A 25,081-nucleotide genomic window follows, 5' to 3' on the forward strand; every position below is an offset into this window, starting at 1 on the left:
TAGCTCCAAGGGCAATGGCAACCAAGGCCAAGGGTAGCTGGAGACCCCAAGACAGGGGCTGCCGAGGGCTGTCTGCCTCCCCCCAGCCCATCCCTTAGCACCTGCCTCTCTGAGGCCTTCAGCCCTGGGCTTCCTCTATCCCCCAGTCCAGCCCTTTCTTGTTATTGTGGGACAGGCTTCATCAATGGCTCATCTAGGACTAGGGTTTCTTGTCCCACTGTCTCTCTATCACCCACCCCCGCAACTGCTTCCTTCTACCTGGAGCGCCTCAGGGCCTGCAGACCTTGCCCCGCACCATCTGGGGCGGCAGCCAAGAGCCCTGGCAGCGTTGGGGGGAATGTTTAAGTAGGAAGAAGCTGGGACTCTGCCAGCCTCAGGCACCACCCACACTTTCCTGCCTCTGTGATTTTGCTCATCCCTCCCCCTGCCAGGAGACCCCCTCTCCGCAGGTCCCGTTCATCCTGCCAGGACCACCTTCTCTGGGAGGCCCTGCCTGCACACCTGGTTTTGTGTGTGTGTGTGTGGTTTTTTTAAAGATTTTATTTATTTATTTTTAGAGAGAGGGGAAGGGAGGGAGAAAAAGAAGGAGAGAAACATTGATCGGTTGTTTCTTGCACATGTCCTGACTGGGGGCCAGACCAGTGCAACCCAGACATGAGCCTTGACCAGGAATTGATGTGGCAACCTTTTGCATTGGCGGACAACGCCCAACCAACTGAGCCACGCCACTCAGGGCTGCAGCTGATCTTCTCACTCATTGCCTCAGGAGTTCGCCTTGTGGGGAAGGAGGTGGGGGAGAGCAGCGATGGAGCTGTGGGCACGAACGTGGCCGGGGCCTGAGGAGAAAGCTGGTAACAGACCCCAGAGGAGGGGTCAGAGGAGGTTTCCCGGAGGAGGGGACATCTGCTCCTGGGTTGTGAGGGTGGAATAGAAGCTCACTGAAGGGAGAAAGATGGCCAAGGACACAGTGTGTGATTGCAGGTCATCTCTGTCATGTGTGAAAGGGGCCTAGAGCACTGGTGCATGAATAAAGGAATGCTTGCAGGCAACACTGAGACACCCGAGTTTGCAAACTGGTAGTATATGGGTCACACACGGCGGGTTTGAAAATAAAACGGAATCAGTTGTTGATGTGTAGCAATAGAGAGGCTTCACGTACGCTTCTGGCACCAGGCAGCAGCCTCTCCCCTCATCCAGGCCCATGGTATGCAGCTCACCAGGGTCTGCACCCATTTTCAATTCCTGGGCCCAGCGGGCATTTGAGTTTGCACCTGTTCTAGGTGATTTGTTCAGGGCTCTGGACCAGGAGCTGCTCACCGGGCCAGGCACACAGCAGGCTCTCATGAAAGTTGGTTAACTGGGCGGATGAAGAGCGTGGTGATACTAAAACATGTCCACACATTCAGAGACTCGCCTTTAAAGAATCAAATGTGGAGGAAGTGACACCGTGTGACTTTTGAGACTGGGTCATAAAAGACATGTGGCTTCTGCCTTGCTGTCTCTTGGACCTCTTGCTGTGGAGGAAGCCAGCCTCTGTGTTGTTAGGACACACATGGAAATACCCATGTGGCCAGGAACCGAGGCTTCCCGCCAACTGCAGCCACATGGACAGCCTCCCTGGAAGTGGGCCCTGCAGCCCAGGCAAGTCTCTGGACGGCTGCGCCCAGAGAGACCCTGGCCTAGAATCGCCCGGCTAAGCTGCTCCCCAAACCCGATGCCCAGATACAGGGAAACGATTGTTGTTGTTTCAGATGCTGAGTTGGAGACAATTTGTTGTGCATCAATAGAAAACTAACAGGGATGGATGGATGGGTGGGTGGGTGGAGGGATGGATGAATGGATGGATGGATATAGGGTGTGTTAGGGACGGAGGGAGATTCTGTTGGGAAATGGAATGCGGATCAGATTCCAATTGAGTTTGTCACCCTGAAGAGCTGGTAGGAGTTTGTCATCTGAGAGTGCTGCGTTTGTCTCTAAGTTTCAGGCGGATCACTCAGGCAGCCAGGTAGGGGAGGATGGAGTTGATGAGCCCTAAGGCTGAGAGGTAAGTGAGAATCTGGGTCAGCCATCCTGGGAGACAGGGGGCCCTGCACCTTCAAATCCAGCTTCTTCCAGCAGCAGTACCCCCCAGGCTCCTGTGCCCCGTGCCCTGGCTCCATCAGCCATCCCGCAGCCCCGGCCAGACCTCTGAACTGTGGCAGAGGTCAAGACCTCAGCATTTCTCAGAGGCCAAGTCCTGCTCCTCTCTCAGAGTCTTCTTTGTGCAAAGGAAGCTGTTGCTTCCTCAGCTGGGGGTGGGGGGTGTGGCTCAGCATCAGCGGAATTCAGAAACCCGAGGCGGGCAGAAAGTGAGGAGCTGTGAAGACCCCGCTGGCCCCCAGACATGAGGGGGAGCCACAAACACCAGCCACCCACTGGGATGGATCAACCCTGGGCTGATCTACTGGGATTGTTGGAAATGACCCACGGCCTGCTTTGGGGAACCGTGTATGAGAAGTCTTCACGCAAATCCCACGGTACTGAAATGCCATTTCTCATCCATCGAATTGGCAAAGGTCCAAAAGCTTGGCGACATGTAGTGAGGCTCTGGGCAAATAGGCACTCTCGTGCATCTTCAGTGGGAATGTCCGTCAGTCACAGAAAAGCCTTGCAGGAAGGAACCTGGTGATCTCTACCAGAAAACAAATGCTGTGCCCTCTCGCCCAGGATTTTCACTTCTGGGGCTTAACCTAAGGATATAACTCCACAGTGAAAAACATATGTGTAAAGTCACCCATCAAGGCGTTATTTGTGCTAGCGAACTGTTGGAATGACCAAGTGTCCATCCGTAGGTAACTGGACGGATGAACTACACGACCACACAAGGGGAAGTTACGCAGCCGCGAGCGCAGGGATGAAGAGCTCCAGGAATCTGTGTGGAACGACCCACGGCATGTACGGTTAAGCAAAAAAGCAGAACAGAAGCTAAGTGGAAACGACTGCACATAGAATGCTGCCTTTTACATAAAAATTTTTTAACATTTATTTATTTACCCACATACTTATTTAATTATGCAAAAAAATCCAGGAAGTATAAATGACAAACTCATTGAAAATGAGCACTCATGAGGAGTTAGTAGGGATGTCATGGAGAAGAGATGAAAGGGAGATTTTTCTAAATATATTTTTATACAGTTTTGACCCTTTAAGCATTGTAAACATTTTACATTTTCAAAAATAAAATTAGCCCTGGCTGGTGTAGCTCAGTGGATTGAGCGCAGGCCTGTGAACAAAAGGATCACGGTTCGATTCCCAGTCAGGGCACATGCCTGGGTTGCAGGCCAGTTCCCAGCAGGGGTGCATGAGAGGCAACCATCCATACATTGATATTTCTCTCCCTCTCTCCTTCCCCTCCCTCTAAAGATAAATAAATTAAAATTTAAAAAAAATTAAATTAAATAAAGAGATGAAAACCTAAGCTCTAAACTTGAACACCAAGAGAAAAAAATGAGCTTCACTGTACGTCAAATTAATACTTACCGGAGACAGTAGGGACTCACATTTAGTGTATATAGGTGCAGACATAGATACGTAGGTAGGTTGCTAGATACATAGAAATATTTATAGATGTGTGTGTACAGAAGTTTCTATATGCACATATATTTCCTTGTCCCATCCGCGTGGAAGGCTCAGAAGCAATGACATGCCAGTAACAACAAGCGCACCTACCACACAAGTCTTGGTTTCTGACGCCCTCCTCCAGGAAAAGAGGCCTGGGCTCTTTGGAGAAGTGGCTGGTTCTAGGGCTGGAGCAGGCGATACACAAGGCGAGCCTGGGGAGCCTTAGAGCGCCAGAAAGAAAGGAGATGTTCAAACAAACGCACAAAGCCCCTGGTGGTGGAGAGGGAACACGGGAACCAACCCAGAGAGCTTCTGATAACCAAATCCGGAACAATTCGAGCAAGAAAATGCAGTGTTATACTGATATAGATAAAGAAGTGGGGGAGAACAGGCAAGCCTGCCATGTGGAAGGATTCCAAATAATTTATGTAGGGTCTTTGCCCTCAGGGAGACGGGGCGTCACTCCCCAGTCCTAAAGTGTGGTCACACATAGTGACGTCCTTCCAAAGAGCACTGAGTGAAAAGGGGGGTAGTGAGTAAGGCCGTGGTGGAGAACCTGATGAACACCACACCTGCCAGGTGGCCAAGATCAGCATCAACAGCGGTAGGTCCTGTTGCAGCATGTGTCCTTGATGTGTTGTGTGAGAATGGGGTGATTCTCCCCACCTGCCTTGCAGAGGTGCCCAGAGAGGGCGACAGTCTTCTGCAAGGCCACACAGCCTGTCCATGGCAGATTCGGGATTCAAACTCACTGTCCTGACCAGGGATCCGCTCCTAAATCCCAGAGTGCCAGGAGTGGCAGGCATCGGGCAGGCCCCTTTATGGCATCATCAGGGTTGCCACTGTAGGGACGGCCCTTTTACAGAGAAGGTAAGGGGGGCTCGGGGGGGCTGGTGGAATTTCCCTGCATTACCAGAGCTGCGCCGCAAAACACAGGAAATGGGGCTCCCCAAGCAGCCACCCTCACAAGGGTCGCAGCTTAACCTCATTTACCCCCATTTCTGGGATTCTTGGCACTGAAATGTCTTCTTACTCACGGGCACAGCACCTTTCCACCATGCACCCATGCCAGGGGCTCCGAGGGCCACCCAAGAACACCCGGAGTCTCTTCCTGGGGTCAAAAGTCCTCGGCAGTGTGAAAAAATCGGGCAGATGGTGTTGTGGCGACGGCAACAGGATGGGGGCCAAGGTCATGCTGCGGCCTCTCCCGCCAGCCAGCTGAGAATTTAGTCCCTGATGAAAGGGCTAAATTGTCCTCTGCAGCTGTTCTTGTTTTTCTTCCCCTTTCAGTCTACAATCCTGATAGGGGAGGGCGGCGATCATCTTCTTCCTGCCTGTGTTTCCCGGCCCCCAGGACTGTCTTCCAGGGGCTCTTGTCAAAGCAGACTCTCAGGCCCACAGAGTGAGAAGGGGCCTCAGAAGCCATGGTGTCCAGCAGTCGCCACATCGGTGAGACCCATGGTGGGGGGGGGGTGACGTGCAGACGTGTCCCTCTTTTCCAGGACCAGGGCTAGGACCAGAAATTGTATTTTTAATAAACACAGCTGGTTAGGGAGACACCTGGTTACATAGACTGAGAAAACTGGGATCCAGACAGGGAGGAGCATGGGTTTGCTCAGGGTTACAGAGCAAGTTTTATGGCTAGACCCAAGCCAATTCATTCATTCACTCATTCATTCATAAAAACATTCACTCAGCCCTGATTATACCATTATATTGTTGTTATGTGCTAAAGATGTACCAGAGAAGGTTTGAACACAAGATGTACACAATAAGCCAGCAAGAAAACAGCAAACAAATTCTTCAAAAGCCCAGTGATAAGGACTGCAATTGAGATGTCCAAGATTCTGCAGGGGCCCAGGGAAGGGTACTTAACTGAGGCAAAGAGGCAGTGATCAGGGAAGGCTGCCTGGAGGAGGCAATAACCCACACAGACTCTTGAAGGAGCCATAGAAAATATCTATGCAAAGGAGGAGGAAGGGTCTTCCAGGGAGGTGGATCAGCATGAGCAAAGGCTTAGAGGTGAGAAGCAGCATGGTGTGTGTGGGCAGCCAAAGCAGTTCAAGGTTGCTGGGGGCCAAAATGTTCACTCACCAATTATGTCCAGTGAGTGCTTACTGTATGCCAGACCCTATTCAGGCTTTGGGTTTGGGTACAGCAAACAAAGCAAACGATGCCTCTGCTCTCATGACCTTACACTACAGTGAAAAGGAGAGAAAAACACAAATTATAAGCAAATAAATGCATAATGTGTATGAAGTGATAAGTGCTAAGAAAAAATATAAAGCAGGGTAAGGAGCGAGGGGTTTTCATCTCATAAAGAGCAGCCAGCAAAGGCCTCTTGGAGAAAATGGCCATTAGTGGAGACCTGAAGGAAGCAACAGAGCAAGTCATGAAGAATCTGGGTGGAGCAGTGCAAATGTCCTGGGGCAGGAGTTCGAGGAGGCCAGTGAACCATTGGCAGAGGCCAATTCAAGGAGGAACTCCTGTGACATACTGAGAATTTTCTTTTCTTCTTTTTGTGAAGTATAAGAAGCCAGCGAAATATTTCAGCAGAGGAGAGGGCACGGTCAAATTGAGATTGCAAAGTTCCTTCTGACTGTGTACAGAGAATGGAGCAGAAGGCAGTGGGAAGACCACGTGTGGAGAGATGGCAACCTGAACCCTGATGAGGGGGTAGGTGGGGATGAGGAGGAGAAAGAAAAGGCTGCACTAACTCCCCAGGACGCCAAATCTGCAGGGCCTGATTGGCTGCTGTTGTTGGGGGAGGTGGTGCCCCACCAGGACAGCATCAGGTTACTGGTGGGAGGAAGGGCCATCTCTTCCATAAAGGCATTTCAGGACAGGCACGGCTGAGGAAAAGGTACATTTAGCTTTGACCTCCTGCACCCGAAGCTCCCATGGGATATCCCTGTCCAGAGAGATGCTGATCTGGGCTCTAGAGAGATCTGAGCTGGAGAGGGGAGTTTGGGAGCTGAAATCATAATGAGGGGCTAAGGAGAGAGTGGACCTACTGGTCATTCGAGAACGTTCGTGACATTGAGCGGGAAGGGAAGGGGACCCGGACAGAAGCTCAGAAAGAACTCTGGGCTTAAGGGCTAGAATAGAAGCCCACAAGGGAACCAGAGAGAGTTGTTGGAAAAGGCCACCCACCTACGTAAATATCTGATGTCCGTTTCCTAGAACCTCTCTGGGGAGATATGCTTTTCACTGTTTATCCCTTCGAATCTCTTACACGTTTCCCTGTTCTAATAAATACACTTTTTAAAAATAACTACCAGGTGACCAAAGGAGGGTCTGCTGAGTTCGGAAAGAAGTTCTTTCATTTCTTCTAACAACAAATAGTTTTACGGAGTTCCTACTGTGCGCCAGGCATTGTTCTTGGCACTGAAACAGTGAGCTGAGCGAGGTTCCTGCTGTCTTCAGCTGGATTATTCTGCTAGGGCTGCCATAACAAAATACCACAGCCTGGGCGGCTTAAACAACAGACATTTATCCTCCAGCTCTGGAGGCTGGAAGTCTGAGATCAGGGTGTCGGGAGGGCTGGTTCCCCCTGAGGGCTGTTCCCCACATTGCTGCTCAGCTTGCAAACGGCCAAGTTCATGTTCACACAGCCCCCTCCCCAAGTACATTTGTCCAAATGTCCCCTTTTTTATAACAGCACCAGTCATATTGGATTTGGATCCATGCTAATAGCCTCATTTTAATTTGATGACCTCTGCAAAGACCCCATCTCCAAATAAGGTTGCATTTTGAGGCACTGGGGGGTTAGGACTTCAACATAGGAGTTTGCGGGGAACACAATTCAAATTGTAACACCCGCCTTACAATCTAGTGAGGGCAACAGACGATAAGGAAATAAGTAAGTATGTAGCGTCTCAGGAGGTGAAGGGTGCTATGAGAGGTGGGGGACAGCAGGACAAGGGGAAGGTGTTGCGCTTACCTATGGGGTGGAAGGTTCCAGAATTGAGTGGGGACGACAGGAAGTGGGAGTCTGGAGCAGGGAAACAAATGGTTCTTTGAAGAGGTTTGGCTGAGGAGGGGAGGGAGGACATAGCTGGAAGGAGGCCCGAAATCAAAGGCAAGGATTTTATGATGGAGAATTTTGTGAGCTGGGAAGACTCCAAAACACTCAGAAAGGAGGAGGGCTCAGATGCTTCTGGAAGCTGAGAGGAAGGGAAGGAGGGGAGAGGCAGGTGCACACCTGTGAGTGTCGGGAGGAAGTGGAAAGGAGGGGAAGGAGGAGACCTGCTCAGAGGGGAGATGCAGGGGCTGGAAGAGCAGGAAGAGGGAAAAGGCTGAGAAACACAGGAAGCTTGAGGGCGGGGCTCCCCAGCCCTCCCTCCCAATCCACCAGCAGCCCTGCAGCCTCTGTGCTCACCATTTCCTCCCGGTGGCCCCCAGGATCCTCCTGTGAGGTCCATGGGACACTCCCTCCCATCTGCTGTCCACTCCGATCAACGCGTGCTGTGTTCTCTCTGGCACCCCCTCCGAGAGCCTCCCCGCCCCCCATCTCAGGGCCCTCACGGCCATGGTCACAGCAATCCCCATCCGGCCGAAGGAAAGTTCTGCCTCCACATCTGTGCCGATATTTAAACTTAAGAAGCTGTGTTTTGTCTTCACATCCATGGGACACTGCCCCGCCTTTCCGACACCTGCCAGTGACGCCCACTGCTCAGAAAACAGAATCCGAACACTTCAGTGTGGCCTCCGAGACCCTGCGTGGTCCGGCTTCAGCAGTGCTTAAAAATTTTTTATTCTGAAATAATTTTAGGTTTGCGTAAAGATGGCAAAAATATTATAAAGATTTCCGATATTCCCCTCGCTGGGTTCCCCTAATGTTAACATCATGTATAACCATAGTACATTGATCAAAACTAAGGAATTAACATCAGTCCAATGATGTGTTACCTTCAGAGTAAATGAAAATGATTATGGATTTCTTTCATTTTTATTGTGGCTTATGCTGCAGATATGAAGGCATATTCGTACAGTGTGAAGAATAATGTAAATGCCCTTGAACCCACCCGTCAGTTTAAGAAATGGAACATGGCCGGTAGCTTGGCACCCCTGTGCGCCCCTCCCTGATCAGATTCCCCATTTCAGCGATTGTACCCACAGATTTTAGTTTATGGAGGTGACTGAGTAAAGACTAGGAGAGCCTAATGCCATTGAAAGAAGGATTTACTACTTCCACTTCCCAACAGAAGGGGGCGCACTACATCACTTAGGGCCACAGGGGAAAGACAGTGTGGTCGGGACACCAGGGCAGAGGGGACCACTTCGGCGTGCGTGTGATGGGGTTTCCATGAGAAAGGCCAGTCAGGGCAGGACCAACAATTTAGGGTTGGCTAGTCTGAGTAATTCAGTGGGCTCTGGACTACAGTGGTGGTGTCCAGCCCCGAGCAGAAATATTGGCGTGGTGTGTGAGTTAGATAAATGGGGGCCTCGCTGGTTTGATTATAAAACGCTTGTTCTTGGCCGAACCCTCTGCTTTCTCTAAGGATCGGCCATGGCTCTGTGTCCGTCAGAGCACAGCATCTCCAGCTTTACCGAAGGTCACGGGAAACTGGTGTTCAAATTGACATGCTCACGGGCTCCCTCTAGACCGTCACCATCCTTTGCTGCCCTCTGACCCTCACATGGTTGCCAATCCAGGGGACCTGTAATGACATTTGATAGAGTCTCACTCCACTTCTCTGACTGATAATGAAATGAAAAGTCTGCTCTCATGTTTATGAATCATCTCTGCTTCTTTTAGGAAGTTTTCGCTTGTGTTTTTGCACATTTTTTATTGTGTTCTTTTTTTTAAGGATTTCATTTACTCATTTATTTTTAGAGAGCAGGGAAGAGAGGGAGAAAGAAAGGGAGAGAAACATCGATGTGAGAGAAAGTCACGGATTGGTGGCCTCTCGTACTCGTCCCGACTGGGGACTGGACCCCAGACTTGGGCACATGGCCTGACAAGAAATGAAACGAATGACATTTCCCTGTGCAGGGTGATGTCCAACCAACAGAGCCACACCGGTCAGGGCTCGACTGTGTTCTGTACACGTCTCATCTTATTGGTTCATAGGTAGTCTTCTATATAATGCAGTCTGTGGTTTCCTTGAGGTGACATTCTGAAAACCGCACATTTGTAAGAAAAGGAAAACATTGGAGGTTGTTGGAGGCTGGGATGGTAGGAGGAGTCGACCACAAAGGGGTCCAAGGGAAGCCTGGAGGGCAGCGTGAAGAAACTGTTCTGTATGTTGGTTATGGTGGTGATTCCGTGGCTATGGGTTTGTCAAACTCAGACATAGACACTAGGAAGGGTGCCGTTTCCTGCATGCACGTGATACCCCAGTGAAAAATGCACACTGTAGAAGGTGCTGTGCGTAGCGCATTTGCAAATTAAAATAAACCAATGGTGGGAAAGCTATAGAAACATAGGTGGTAAGAACGTTTCAGGACATGAAAAAACATCCATAGTATTGTCCAATGAGTATCCGCGTTACACAGCTACAGGATAAAGATCTCTCTGTGCATCTGCTAGAAAGACAAACTGCTGGATAAATACCAGAAGTGGTGTCCACGCGTCTTTCTGAGTGGAGGGGTTGCAGCTGATTTTTATTTTCTTTTGCTCCTGTGTTTGCTAATTTTCCCACACTTTGTCCTGGCTCCTTGGAGCCGCCAGAGCCTGGGCCCGACTCAAGGGGCTGGGAGGAGGCAGCCACACCACAGCTGGGAAAACAGCATCCCCCAGATGAACCCTGAGTCTTGTCCTGTCCATGTTTATTTTCCTCCCTGAGTGGATGAGGCAGGAGACTGGGACAGGGGGCAGCAAATTAGACTTGGAAGCCCCCTCCTATTGCCACCAGGAAGCCTGGCCATCTTAGAGCCAGGGGACCCCACTTGCTCACCCCTGCCCCACTGCCTGGGCTCTTGTAGTTGCATCTAAGACCAAAGAGGGTGGGCTCTGGTGTCCAAACAGACTGATTCCTCCTGATTAATCATGTATGGGCTGTGTGTCTCTAGGACAGTTACTCAGGCTCTCTGTGCCTCCACATCCTCTTCTGTAACAGGGGGATAAAGTCAGTGCCTCATCAAGACGTTGTATGTGTGTGTGTATGAGTGTGTGCCCATGTGCTAAGAGCTCAAAATGATGCCCGGCAAACATCGAAGTGCTCAGTGAGTGTAGGAGGACTGTTATGAAAATCCAGCTGAAAGATGTATGAGTAGACTGGTCCCATCTCAGGGCAGATGGCAGTCACAGGGTCAAACTCCTGACATCCTCGAAACAATTTTTAAATGACTAATCCTTCACTCGTGATTTAGTGGATCCTGAAGGGAATAGGCAGTCTACAGAAGTGCTTCCTAGTATTTCCCTCTCTTCAAGGGGCTGCTTCCCTCACCATCATTACTATCATCTGTGTGTGTGTGTGGGGGGGGCAGCGGTTGTCCTCCAAACTGCAACAAGTGTTTACTGAGCATCTACTATGTGAGCCAGCCCCCAGAGCTAGCCCTGGGCCCTCGGTCTTTTCCCCTTTCCCTCTTTCTTCCTGCTGCCCCTTCTTCCTCATTTTGCCACCCAGAACCCAGGAAAACCCTGCCACCCCCTCCTCAGAAGGCAGAGTGGAGAAAGAGGCTGAGTTGGTAAAGCCAGACTCTTCAGTAGGCCGGGCTTGAGCAGAGACTGGGCATCAACAGCCACGTTCCATTACAAGTGGGGAGTGCCAGCCCCAGCCTGGTGCACAGTAGGAGCTCGGCAATGGCGGCCTCATTTTACAATGGTTCCCTCATCCCCAGTTGGATTGGCAGCAACTACCAGGCACAGAGCCCCACTGTCATCAGTGGGGGGTGCAAAGCACAGGGCAAGGTGCACAGTAGGCTCTTGGTGGCCCTCTAGGGTGCCCCATGGCCTGACCTCTTTCAGAATCCACCGATGTGCTGGGGAGGCACGTAGTGGTGGGAGCTCTCACCAGCCCAGCCAGGGCTTTGGCGGGGGTTATATGGGTCACAGTGCTTCATCCCTTTTGAGGTCCTACCTGGCCAGTCTCCCTACGTTAGTCCTCTAGGCGCCTCTGTGAGCTCCTGGGGACAGGCAGTGGGTGTGGTGGCAGGAGGCCCGGGTTGGGACTTGTCCTCTGTTCCACCCCTTAGTAGCTGTGAAGTCTGCAGCCTCTCTGACCCTCAGTGTCCCTATCTTCAAAAGTACAAATGTCAACCCCCTCCGTGGCGGGAAGGATTAGGTGGGAAGTCGTATGTGGGAGTGTCCTGTAAATGCCTGCCTGCCCTTTCCTCTAGAAAGGCAGCCTCCACCTTCAGACATCAGACCCCAGGACACTGCCTCTTGTGGTTCTTTCCGCTGTGGCCCCTCGGTCCCTCAGAGGCACACGTGCCTGCCCAAGCACACCACACAGACACTTATGGGTATTGTGCTAATCAGGGCTCCTACTTGCAAGCAATAGAAAACAACTGTGGCTGATTTGAGCAGAAATGGAATTCACGGAAAGGATAAAACTTTGACTTACAGACCCACAGGATGTTCTCCAGGCCTCTCTATGCTGAAGGCAGAGCGAATTTTACTGAAATAAGTGGGAGGCACAGGCAGCATTGTGCTTTGCATGGACTCAGGGCTCCATAAATGTTATCTAATAATAATAGAAGCACATTTCTCATGTGACACCTCTGCTCAAAATCCTTAACAGCTCCACCTGTCACCAGGGAGGACCTGGCCTCGGAGCTGTCTGTGGACCCTCAAGGCGGGGGTGGGGATGGAGGCTCTGAATTCTTTCCAAGGGTCTGCAAAACCCCGAAGTCAGGAAGCACTGTCTGGAGGCCATCACACACCCCTAAGTGGGAGGAGCAACACTCTCACCCGCACCTGCTTCTCTGCTGTCCAGGCTGTCCGTCCCCCTCCCGTAGGAATCTGGAGTTGCTACTCTGATTGGCCACATTCTAGGACGTTGATTGGCCCTTGGTGTCCAGTGGGCAGGAGGCTCTGTGCTGCCGGACCACACACCCAGGTGCCCTTGTTCTGTTCTTGAAATTGTGCCATGTGACCAGGAAGCTAAGCCTAAACCCTCTACCCCTTTCAACCCTGTCAACGTGAGAAATGTCCAAACCTGTCAGAATTTTATGAATTTGTCTGAGCCAAACTGACAACAATTGCCGGGAAGCAAAATCTCAACGGACTGAGAAAATGCTCCAGAAAATGGCAGTTTTATCACTTGTTTTATACATCAGAACCAGAGGGGAAGATGTAATGGGGTTCCATGAAATCCACTGGTGATAGATTCAGGAGGTGGAAGAAAGTAAAGGGGGGAGGGGGACCTCTGGGATCGGATGAAAAGCAAGACAAATAGACACACACTTCTTTTACACAGGTAGGTTAGGACAGTTAACAGTTCGCAATTCACACGATAGTCATAACAATGAGTAGATCCGTGCTCTCTGCTCTGGTGCTGTGGTTGAGCTATGAGGTCCCTGAAAAAAATAAAATTACTTTGATATTCCAAAGGTATGTCAGCAGGTACGTTATTATAGATTTTAAAAAAAGGGCAGGCTCAGTTAAGGCAAAGATTGACCTTTGTCAAGAAAAAAAAAGTTACCTTGATATTCCAAAGGTATGTTATCGTAGATGCAAAATAAATTTACTTTGATACAGTAGCACCTCAGTACTCGTTGTTAATTTGTTCCAGAACTCGTGACAAGTGCCGAAACCAAGTCCCAAACGATGAAGTATTTTCTCTCTTGGGGAGGCGGCAGGACTTACATGAGTTCTGCCAAGTGCTAAAACATTTTTTTCTCATCAAAATGCAATGAATACAGGGTGTGATGAGTTCTGAAGCTGACAAGTACCAAGGTATGATGGTATTTCAAAAGTAATGTTATTATGGATGCAAAAAAAATTACTTTGATTTTCCAAAGGTATGTTACCAGGTATGTTATTATAGATGGGGGCGGCAGGGGGGAAGCAAAAACCAGGCTCAGTTAAGGCAAAGATTGACCTTTGTTAGGGAAAAATACTGACCTAGGACATAACTACCCCCCATGAACTACTTTCAGTTAGAAAGCTTTAGTTTCTGACCACCCCACGTGGTGACGTTAGGTCTCTGAGTCTGTGAGGCTGCCACGCAGGCCTCGCCCGAGTTTGTCAGGTTTAGTATGGGGCCCCTTTTTCGTCCACACCCTCCACCCAAGCCAGTCATCCCCGGATTTCTCCGCCACGTGGTCTGCTACCGGCTGGGAGGGGAAGGCGGGGGCGGGAAGAGGCGGGAGCCAAGCCTGCCCCAGGCTCAGCGATTGGCCAGTGGCCCAGGAGACCGTGAATCGGCACTTTGTTTCTGAGCATGACAGTCTCTGGGCTCAGGTCCCCAGGTGTAGTGGGGACCGGGGGGCAGGAACTGGCAGGGCAAGTTTTGGGGTCATTTAGAGGTCCCTCAGCCAAACACTATCAAATGTCACTACACACGCCCCTGGCTCTCCCCATTTCAAATGGCTGTAATCCCGGAGCTAGGGAAATGAAAATTCATTTAAAAGAGCTGTTAAATTCGCAGTGGCCTTTTTCTCAACCTACGGGACGCAAACTAGCCCCATGGGAAGAACTCCCTACTTAGAAAACTTAGGGGGTCGCTGGCCCCCAAGGACAAGACCACATCATGCTCCCATGGGCCAGCCCCCGCCACCTCCCCCCTTGCAATCCCACACTGAAGCCCCTGGGGATTCTCACCCACTGCGACTTTGCTCCAGTTGTTTCCTCCACTGGCCTGCCCTTCCCTGCCCTTCATCAGCTCAGGCGGTGTGTTTCTCCCGGAGCCCTGGCATTCCGTAGTCGTCTCCATCACGCAACCCGACGGGCAATGCCCCCTTCCTCAGGGTGGAGCCCTCAACATCCCTTGGTCACTTCTCTGTTGTGTGGCCTTGGGCAAGTTGACGTTGCTGAGCCTCAGTGTTCTCCTCTGTGAAATGGACCCACTGAGACCAACTTCCAGAGATGGATGTTGAAAACATCCATTGCTAGCGATGCGAATGGTTTGACTTGTTTTCTGGGGTGGTTGAAGTCCTTCAGAGATGGGACTGCTGTTACAGCTGAGGACCCTGAAGCTCAGAGAGGAGCAAAGCTTCGTCCAAGTTCCCAGAGCCAGGGCTCAGAGCCAGGCCATTCCTCACGAACCTCCCTCTAGTCTGGGTCTGTCTGTGTCCCCAGACTGGGCAGGGCCGGGCAGGGCCAGGCAGGGAGCAGTTGCTCTTTAGCAGCAATAGTTCCCTTTGGGACCAACCCTCCGTCCCTGGGGCAGGCTGAGCACACACACCTATTTCCTAATGTGACTGAGGGGAAATGGCTCCGCATTTGGGAGGCCCCTAGACATTTGGCAAGTCCCCGTTGCCTTATACTTCCTGTGATCCTCCCCGGGGCTGGAGGAGACCCAGCCTGCTGGAGGCAAAGCCATAACACAGGCCAAGCTCCTCAGTTTCTAAAGGGAAAGAAGAAGTGAGAGTTAGCGCTCTCCCCGCTGCCACGCCCAGCCCGCCCCCAGCAACTTTCTTTCCATTCTCCTTTCCCTCTGCCTTCAGCTCTCCCCAGACGCTGTTCTTCATGCAAAGCCTGTGCCTCCAGTCTCAGAAGCAGACCTCCTCCTACCAGCTCTGAGGCACAGAGCGGGGGCTGCCCCCAACCCTGCTCCCCCCCACCCCCAGGGCCAAGGTCAATTCTTGCCTCTTCTGGAAGCCTGGAGGGATGGTGAGGTCGGGCTGAACTTGTCCTTCTCAGGCCCTAAATGTTTATTGCCTGGAATTTATGTTCTGGGTTCTGACCCTTCTTTCATTTATTCACTATTAAATATATCTTGTGATCAACTCTGGGGCTGCAATATTAATAATAATAATAATAATAATGTCATAAGAAAGATCTTCCCCTAACCCAGGGTCCAGGGAACCCAAAGGGGGCTTTTTATGAGACAGGGCTCTGGGGACAGACACTTTTAGCACAGCAGGGTAGGAGAGACACACTCTCAAGAGGTTATCTCCATGGTGCAAAATGTCTGATTGGCCTTTCGATGCTACATCTTCAGGCCTGGTCCCTTGAGGACCTACCCCTCCTCTCCCTGCCACCCCCAGCACCCACCTCGAGGTCCTCCTCCTCCTGCCTCCCCAATCTGGGATCAGACAATGACCAGCACTGATACTGGAAGCCAGACACATGGAGGCAGGACAGGGTGGGTGAAGGAGAGAAAGTGCAAGAGAAGCCAGGCCTAAGGCGGAGGGAGAGGCTTATGGGGCCCCAGGGAACCACAGGGATGGCCTGGTGGCCAATCCGGAGGGTCTGGCCCCAAAGAAGGGCCTGGACCTGTGGATGGAGTATGGGGACAAATGAGGAAACAGATTCAGCAAGGTTAAGTTCAAACTCACACAACAAGTAAGTGGCAAGCGGGGATCCACACCCTGGCCTGTAAGTCCCCAGCCCTCCTCCTTAACTGCTATGCTGTGCAGGGACTGCCTGCTTCTCACGGCCCAGACGCCAGTGGCAGGCTCACGGAGGCCCTGTGAGCCACAAACTCCTCTCTGTCTGCCTGTACTCATGCCAAACCCAGGGCCAGAGCACTGAGAGGTCAGTTTTCCTGGGGACTGAAGGACTCTCCAGCCAGCTAGTGCTCAAGGATGCACTATGACTGTCTCCTGAATACCTTCTCCCTGCAGATGGCTTCATACCTCTCATCTCACTGAATTCTCAGAAGAACCCCCATGATGGGCATTGTAACCCACGTTTCAAAAAGGTCAAAGAAGTTTACCAGCATCACACACAGAGGAGGTCACCTGGCTGGGACTTTAAACATGGGTCTGCAAACTCAATGTACTTTCTTCTGGAAAAACTCAACATCCTAAAGACCATAAAGTAGAAAAATAGAACCAGCCCCGGAATTAAACGACTCTCAATCTACCTCACCTCTAAATTCCTGCTGAGATAATATATTTCCCTTCTGATTTAAGCCATGTTGATCTGGGATAGCAGAGGAAAGTTTGAGGGGATGATGGAACTATATCCCTATCGTGGTCCTCGTTACACATAGCTTATACAGGCATTAAAATTCATAAAACTAAAAGAAACTATAAGGAATAAATATAGCATAATGTTAAGACTTCATAAAGTTGGGTAGTCTATTTTTACCTTTATGTTTAAAATATTTTACAACAATAATGAAAAGACCAAAAAAGAGGAGGAAGAAGAGCGAGAGGGAGGAGATGGAGAAAGAGACAGCTGAAGAAGTCTGTTCAGATGCAATGGCTGGAGCTGCTGCAGCCATCTTGCAACCATGAAAGGGGCCAGTGGGAAGGTAAATCTGAGACACGAGGATGACAGAGCAGAGAGATGGAGAGATGGTAAATGCCTACCAGCTGCTGAATCAACCAGAACCTCAAACAGGCCTTCTCTGAGATAATAAATGTGCTTATTGTTGAAGCCAGTGTGAGTTGGGGATTTCTGTTACTTGGGTTGATGACATGGTCACTCATACCAAGTAACAAGCCAGATCTGAAGCAGCGGGACAACTCCATGGCCAGTGCAGTGCTGAAAGAAGCCAGAGGATCACTCGTGGACGCATCATGGATTCGTGGGCCTGAGTCACCAGAGAGAAACTCATAAACTTGCTAGTTGGTCTTAAGATTCTGGTTTGGTGGCAATGCGTCAGTCAGAGTCCCGTGAATTTCATCTTAAGGCTTCTTCCCTATCTGACACTCTGGCCGGCGCAGTGACTGCCTGTGCCCCGGGGGACTCCGGCGTTTTGTGTGGTCAGAGATGCTGGTGTTCAAATCTGTGCATGATGACTTTGGTTAAATCTAATGTTCTGACAGGTCATCGATCTCTGTGTTTTGCCTGTTACATAGACCAGTCTCCCTTGTCCAGACACAGAAACCTGACACTGGAGGCCCAGGAGGGCAGAGCTGGGGTGATGACCCAGGGTGATATGTCCTCCCGTCACCTGACCCAGCTCCGGGGAAGAAGTCTTCTCTTAGAGAAAGTCGGCTCGGCCTTGGTGGGGGCCACAATCATTCTGTGCCTTTGGTTCCCTCGTCTTCGAAACGAAGCAGAATTGTCCCTCCCTCCTGGGTGGTGTTCAGACTCCGCACAGAGTAAGCATCGGCATGCTGTGCGGAGCCACGGTTTTCCTTCTTAAGCGAGCGGTGTTCTAGTGGATGGGGGCCTGAAGGGAAGCCCTTTCTGAACCAGGCACAGAGAAGAGAAAAAAAAAACAGCTCCGGCGGCCTCACCTCCGCCTGGCTCAGCCGGCTTCATCAGACTTTCATAAAACCGAAGAAGTCCGGGAGACAGGACCCCAGGGGGCTGATGGGGACCCAGCAGGGGAGACGATGGCCTCCCCTTCAGAGAAGCCCCCTATTCTCTCATCACCATGGAGACTGAGCTGTCTGCCCGGTGGGGTTCCCGCCCACCCAGAGCCTGAGGCTGCTACAAAGGGAGGGGCAAGGAGCCGCGCAGAGACCCTCCGTGGAAGGCTGGGGGCGGGTGGGGAGGAGAGCGCCTGTGCCCCTCCCCCACCCCGGAGGTGCTGAATTGCTCAGGCCGGTGTGGAGCCCGAACAGGTCTGGGGGTCTGAATCCCAGCTCTGCTGGCGGCAGCTAGTTTCCTGACTGTGGGAAAAACACTTCCTCTCTCCAAGCCTCAGGTGCCGCACCTGTCAGAGGAAGGGGTAGAAAGAACAAAAAGGACACTGTGGAAATGAGCACAGAGGACCGCGTGGTGACTGACAGCCGGAGGGAAGGGGGGATGAGGGCTGAGTGCAGGTGGGCAACTGGGGGGGGGGTGGAATGGGAACATCTGTGATAGTGCCCGTAATAAAAATTTAAAAACAATACAAATAAATATAAAAAAAGAAGTTACATAAAAAAAGAAAGGAAACTGGGAGGAGGAGCAATGAACTGCGGGCGTGTGGAAGGATATTTAGTGCTCAGGGAAACGTCCACTACATACTGTTTATTGAAAAAAGGGAACTTCACAAAACCAGTGCGATCCCATCCCTGTTTGTTAAAAGAAGCAAAACACAGGTTCCGTTCACGCTGACCAAAAGAAGGAGGGGGAGGCAGAGAAACACTCTGAAACACACCTCTGCTTGTTGTCTCCACAATGGGGGTTGCACGTAACTTTTATCATCTTGGTTCTTTCTCAAATGTTGGCCAGTGAGCACGGGTCGCTTTCAAGGTCACAGCGACAGGAACAACTGCCACTTCTGTGCTTACTGTGCAGGCGCACTGGACTAAGAAGTGCTCTCCGTGATTTAAACTCCTTCTGTCTTCACAGCCAGCCAGAGAGGGAGAGTACCCTGACGATTCCCACTTTACAGAAGAGGAAATTGAGGTTCGGAGAGGTTAAGGGGCGTGACCGAAGCCAAACCACCCAACTGGCAGAGCAAAGATTTAAAATGACAGTTAAGATACTGGATTCCAAAATTCAAGTGTTCAATTATTACCACTCCTGCCTCTCTGGACAAAACCAAAACCCACTAAAGGTTCTGCTTTCTTAAATGTTTTCATATGGAAAATGTCAAGAAAATCAAAAGTAGAAAGACGAATATAACTTTCCATTACAAAAGCAATAAGTTCTGGGGAGCTAATGCACAGCGCTGTGACTGCAGTTAAGAACACTATTTTGTGTACTTGGAATCTGTTGCAAGAGCAGATCCTCAGTGTTCTCACCACACACACCACAAATCATAACTACGCGAGATGCTGGATGTGTTAGCTTGGTCGTGGTAATCACTTCACAATGTATACATGTATCAAATCATTACATTGCATATATTTTAAATGTATATAATTTTATCATATATATGTCAATTGTATCTCAATTGGTCAGGAAAAAATATATAATGAACCCCGATGTACCCACCACCCACAGAGGAGGGTGGGGTGCTTTGGGAGGGGAGCAATGCCCAGAGCCAGAGTAAGTCTCAACTTACACATTTACACACCCCGCATGTGCACACATCACATGCACACACACCCCACATGTGCATACACCACGTGCACACACACACCCCTCCCAGACTCCACTTCTGGCCGCCTCTGGGGTTGTGGCCCCAACCTCAGCAGGGCAGCGCGGGCGGCCGTCCTTCCCCTCTCCCGCCCCAACCCCACTTCCTTCCTCCTTTCCACATCCTAGTGTAACTTGCATTTCCCCAGCCAGCTCCTTATAGGTCCCTGGTTCCCTGCCAAAGCCGCGAGGCTGTGCCAGCTCTGGAGGACGAAGATATGGCCAGAGGCCTGGACTGCATGATGAGGTGGGCAACCCTGGTGGTGCTGGCCGCCCTGGGCACAGCTGTGACAGAGGCCACCAACCCCGGCGTCGTGGTCAGGATCACCCAGAAGGGCCTGGATTACGGTAGGCCTTCCTCTCCTCTCCCAGCCCCGAGGAGCATGTAGGGAGCACCTACTGTGTGCAGCCCTTTAACTCCAGCGCATGGTGTGCTCATGGCTCAGCAGAGTAGGTCCCTCTCCCCATCTTACGTATGGAGAAACTGAGGCAAGACAAGTTACCCTAGAGCAGGACTGGGACTACAGTGCTGGGCTTGGAGGACTCCAAGTCCAGTACCCGGGCCCCCAGGGGTCCTCAAGGTCCCCTCCCTCCCTCTACCCAAACCTCAACCCAGGCTTCTAAGCCTTTTATTTTCTTCCCAAGCTTGCTCTCAGCCCTGTCATTTGCTTCAAGATTACTGCTCAGTGTTGTGCGTGGGCAGAGCTCAGGCAGGAGGGCCCTTCGTAAATGTTCCCCCAGGGCAGGGGCTTGGTGGCCATTCTGTGCACATTACCCATGTGGGTGGCCCAGAGAGGGTCCCCCAGGCCACTTACCCATTCCCAGGTAGGGCAGGAAACAGCTCCTGCTGACCCGTTCTGATCTGTGCCAGGCACTGTGCCAGGAGCTTCACGCACACAATCTCGTTTCATCTTCATGTCACCCCTGGGTGGGACATACTGTAACTAGCAACGTTTACAGATGAGCAAATGGAAACTTGGAGAAGGCAGTGGGTAGGGGGCCGCCTGGCTTTGACCTCTGGTTTTGTCTGAGGTCCCTGCCTGTGGCTGCTCAATGCTGTCTCCCAGTGGCTGAGAGGTGAATTGCAGAAGAGTGAGGCTAGCCCACCCCAGAGCAACCAGACCAAGGAGAAGGCAGAGAGAACCTCATGCCCTGGGGCACCACTATGGCATCCGGACAGGACTTAGGGTCACCTAGTCTGTCATCCCTGAATTCCTACCCCAGCCCAGGCTGGACACCTCTGAATCCCAAGGGGAAAGTAATATGGCCCTGCTCCGAACACAGTGCTCAGGTGGCCCCGAAGACTGGCCTGGATCAGAGGCTTGGGCTCAGCCTTTAAACCCAGATGTCTTCATATTCTGTCACAGGAGCCTCAGTTTTCCCCTCCACTCACACCCCACATGGAAGCCACAGTGGGTTTTCTGAAGGGCAGCAAATCTGCTCATGTTCCTTTCCTTACCTTGACTACTGTATTTTGCCGTGTAAAGGCGCACCCACAATTTTGTGTACATTATACACAGGATTATTATACCCATGGTATGTAATCATTATGCTCATGTATAATGTGCATCTTTGTTTTTCTCTTAGAAGGTTGGGCAAAAAAGTGTGCATTATACACAGCAAACAGCAAAAGTACAATGTTCAATGGTTCCCCAGGACCCTCAGATCCTCTGACCTCTGTGCATGGCATTTGAGACCCTTCAAGACCTGGCTGCTGCAGACCCCCAGATCCCGGCCAGCCCACATTTTCTTTCCTCCTCCAGGCAGTGACCGTGTGTGTGCTGTTTACTCTTGAAACCGCAGAGGGCCCATCCCAGGGCACAGGCTCTGGGACCAGAAGGCCTGGATTCAGAGCCTGTTTCCCTCACTCACCAGCTTCCCCGTCTGAGAACTGGGGGTGGTAACAGATCTGCTTTCCAGGAGTGTTCAGATTCAGGGACTTAATGCATGTACAGAGCAGTGCCTGTACACTGCCTGGTATAGAATAAGAGCTCGATAAATTATTATTAATAATAATTATTATTATTATTTCCTAACTGACTCTTGGAAAACACAAAGCCTGGGATTCCTCATTTCACATATTACTCTTTCTCAGATAACGTTTGCCTTTTAATTGGTTCTTTGATGCTGTTAGTTACATCATAACTGGTAGTAGAATCCTTGACACCGAGGCATTCAGTGTCATTTATTCATCCAGCAAATACTAAGTGTATTCTAGTATAGGTTCTAGTCACTGTGGTAAATGTGGGAAACACATTGACATTACTAAATAAAACAGGCATTGGCACTGACCTTGGGTGGTGGGGAGAGACGTTAACCAAAAAGTCGCATGAATAAATGCATAACTACAAACAGGACTGGCAGAGCCCAAGGAGATGCCCAGGGCATCATGAGGGGCCAGCTGGGTCAGAGAAAGTTCCTGGAGGAAGTGATGATGGAGCTGACTAGAAGTTGACCAGGTGACGAAGGGAGAGAAGGGTTTCCTAAGCAACAGGAATGGCATATGCAAAGGTCCTGTGGAGACACAGTCCAAAAGCCAGAGAGACGGAGCATGTGTGAGGGCGTGGCACAGAGCTAGGCACACAGAAGGCGTGCAGTGAACACCCATAGGATGCATCACTGGGTGTTTCAGGTGGGGGGGGTAATATTTTAGACTGGGGGATGGCAAACTACAGCCCACAGGCCAAATCCGGGCCACCGCCTGTTTTTGTATGGCCCAAGGACTAAAAATGACTTTTGCATTTTTTATATGGTTAAAAAAAATGATATCTCATGCCAGGTGAAAATTATGCAAATGTGAAATTTCAGTGTTCATCACGTTTCATTGGAGAAACACAGCCATACCCACCACTTACATATTGTCTATGGCTGCTTTGCAGCGGTTGTGACAGAGACAGCAGGGCCCACAGAGACCAAAATACTTATTCTCTGGCCCTTCACAGCAAACCTTAGCTTTAGACCTTCCCAGTCCCACTGTGCCAGCGATGGACAGGGGCGAGGGCCCGGAGGCCACCCTGGCCTGCCAGCCCCGGTCCCCCCCATCCCCACCCCCCACCGCGACTATGCCTCTGACAGTTGACCCTGCTCTCTCCCCTCAGCCTGCCAGCAGGGAGTGGCTGCGCTGCAGAAGGAGCTGGAGAAGATCGAGATTCCCCCTTTCTCAGGAAGCTTTAAGATCAAGTATTTGGGGAAAGGCGACTATAGCTTCTACAGGTGAGGCCTGTCAAGCTCCATCCTCAGTGTGCAGGGCTTTATAGTGTTCTGGGGCCACGGAAGCCTAGAATCACAGAGCCACCCACTCCTCAGCCTAGAGAGGTTAGGATCCCAAAGCCAGTGTTCCACCGTTCCAAGGAGATGCAATCCCCCAAGCTTCCACCATGAAAACTGTCTTTTGGGCACTCACCATGACCCCCTGAGGGATGTATCATGAACCCCAAAGCTCTGTGCTAGGCCCATATATCAATTAGGATATGGAGCAGGGGGGTTCAAGGACAGAAAACCTAATCCAAAATGCCTAAGCAGAAATTACTGGCTCACAGGACTTAGGCATCCCTGGAGTAGTCTAGCTTTAGGTTCTGCTTCAGGCAGGCTCAAGTGTCATTGGATTTCATTTCTCTTCCTGCTGTCACTTCCCTTGGGGAGGTCTAATTCTCAGGTAGGGTGACTCCTCCAAGAGGCAAAATGCCCACCAGCATCACTTCAGCATTGCAAGTCCTATGGAAGGAGAGGACCTGCTTGTTGCAACTCAAGCAAAACCCCTAAGATTCACTCTGATTGGTTCATCTTAGCTTATGTACACATTCCTGAACCAATCGCTGTGGTCAGGGGAGTAGAATATGCTAATCGCCTTATGCCCAAATCATAAGTTCCACCCCCTAAAGATGGAGGCAAAGTCAACTTTCTTTGGAGCAACATGGAAAAGTTAAATGATAGTTCTGTTAACACAATAAGGAGTGTGGGCCCTGGGCCCAAAACCCACAAATGTTCTGCAGGGAGTTTTATATACCTATTCACTCAAAAAATATTTTTGAACATCTACTGTGTCTGACACAGCAAGCTTTGCTACAACAGTGGCAGAAAGACACACAGCACCCCTGTATAGAACTTGTAGTTAGTGGGGTAACGTCTGTTATCTATACTGATTGTCACACACCCTACCAGGTAAAGATTATTGTGTCCATGTTACAAATGAGGAAACTGAAGCTCATGATGAGTAAGTGACCGGCCCAGGGTTACACAATAGTGCCTTTAAGGGCAGGGTTCAAATGCAGATTTGTCTGACTTCCAAGCCTAGCCACCTGCCCAATACCCGGGTCTGCCCTGGTCTCCCCAGGCCATTCTCACAGCATCTAGGTTGTCCTGGAATGCATGGAGTGCAGGAACTGGGTGGAAAGCCTGCGTCCACGTCAACCGTTGGCTGGTCCTTGTGCGGGCCCCCTGAAGGCTAACCGAACATTTCTTCTTTGCAGCATGGTTATCCGTGGAGTTCAGCTTCCCAGTTCTCAGATAAAACTGCTGCCCAACGAGGGCCTTGCTGTCTCCGTGACAAATGCCAATGTCAAGATCAGTGGAAAATGGAAGGCACGCAAGAATTTCATGTGCGTATCCAAGCCTGAGTTTTTTGAGGATGTGGGTGAGCTCTTGGTGATACTTGGAAGGGATGAGAGCCAGCATCTCAGGAATGCTCGGGTTTTGCCTTGCTCATCACCACTTGTACCCACAGGGTTCCTGGCAGAATTTTTCACATAAGCAGATTCGACATAACCCTTGGTTAAGAGCTGAGCACATGTCCTTGTCTCAGTGCAGGACACTGGCTAGGATTAGTGCATGTGGCTTAGGACGGAAGGCTAAGAGGGACCTTTAATTTATCCCTTTATCAGTTAGCTATTGCTGTGTAACAAACATCCCAACCCAGTGGCTTAAAACAAGTCATATATTATCACTTGCACCTCGATGTGTTGGCCGGGGATCCCACATCTAGGTTGGGCTTAGCTGAGGTGGCTCTTCTGCACCTGTATTTTGTCCTCCTCTCTGGACCAGTAAGCTATCCAGAGCATGTTCTTGGTGATGGCAGAGGGGCAAAAAGGGCAACAGGAAACATGAAGCTCCCCTTCAAGGCTAGATTCAGAACTGGCCCAGTCACTTCTATTCATATGCCATTGACCAGAGCAAGTCACATGGCCATACCCAAAGTGGAGAGCATGGAAATACACCCCTTCCCCAACACAGGCAGTGGTGAGGGTATGGATGCAGGGAGGGGTAAAAAATTAGGGCAAGCCATCCAAACTATAACTCTAAATCTAAATATTGGCCTCTCACCCCAGTGACCCTTTCCACTAGTGACGGTGGCTGCAGACTGACCAATGACTTCAGAGACCTCTCCTTTGTGGAGAGTCCAGGGGGAAAACAGAGGAGAAGTCACTCTGTGGGGACCAGGGTGTGGATCTGGCTTCC

The 25,081-nt window shown here is 50.7% G+C and overlaps 1 protein-coding gene across 2 annotated transcripts in view; it reads left to right on the forward strand.

The window, feature by feature from the left end:
* The first annotated feature begins 19,741 nt into the window (after positions 1 to 19,741).
* Positions 19,742 to 25,081, forward strand: part of BPI (bactericidal permeability increasing protein) — a 29,690-nt gene continuing 24,350 nt past the window's right edge. The window contains exons 1-3 of one of the 2 annotated variants that reach the window (XM_053671395.1): positions 19,742 to 19,975; positions 22,726 to 22,840; positions 24,097 to 24,225. In XM_053671395.1, coding sequence (XP_053527370.1) covers positions 19,846 to 19,975; positions 22,726 to 22,840; positions 24,097 to 24,225 — 374 coding nt within the window. In that variant the 5' untranslated portion in view covers positions 19,742 to 19,845. The remainder of the gene's footprint in view (positions 19,976 to 22,725; positions 22,841 to 24,096; positions 24,226 to 25,081) is intronic. The other variant, XM_053671396.1, reaches the window with a different exon arrangement.

Source organism: Artibeus jamaicensis, unplaced genomic scaffold (assembly GCF_021234435.1).
Source record: "Artibeus jamaicensis isolate MK-2021 breed Jamaican fruit bat unplaced genomic scaffold, CSHL_Jam_final contig_685, whole genome shotgun sequence".
Lineage (NCBI taxonomy): Eukaryota > Metazoa > Chordata > Mammalia > Chiroptera > Phyllostomidae > Artibeus > Artibeus jamaicensis.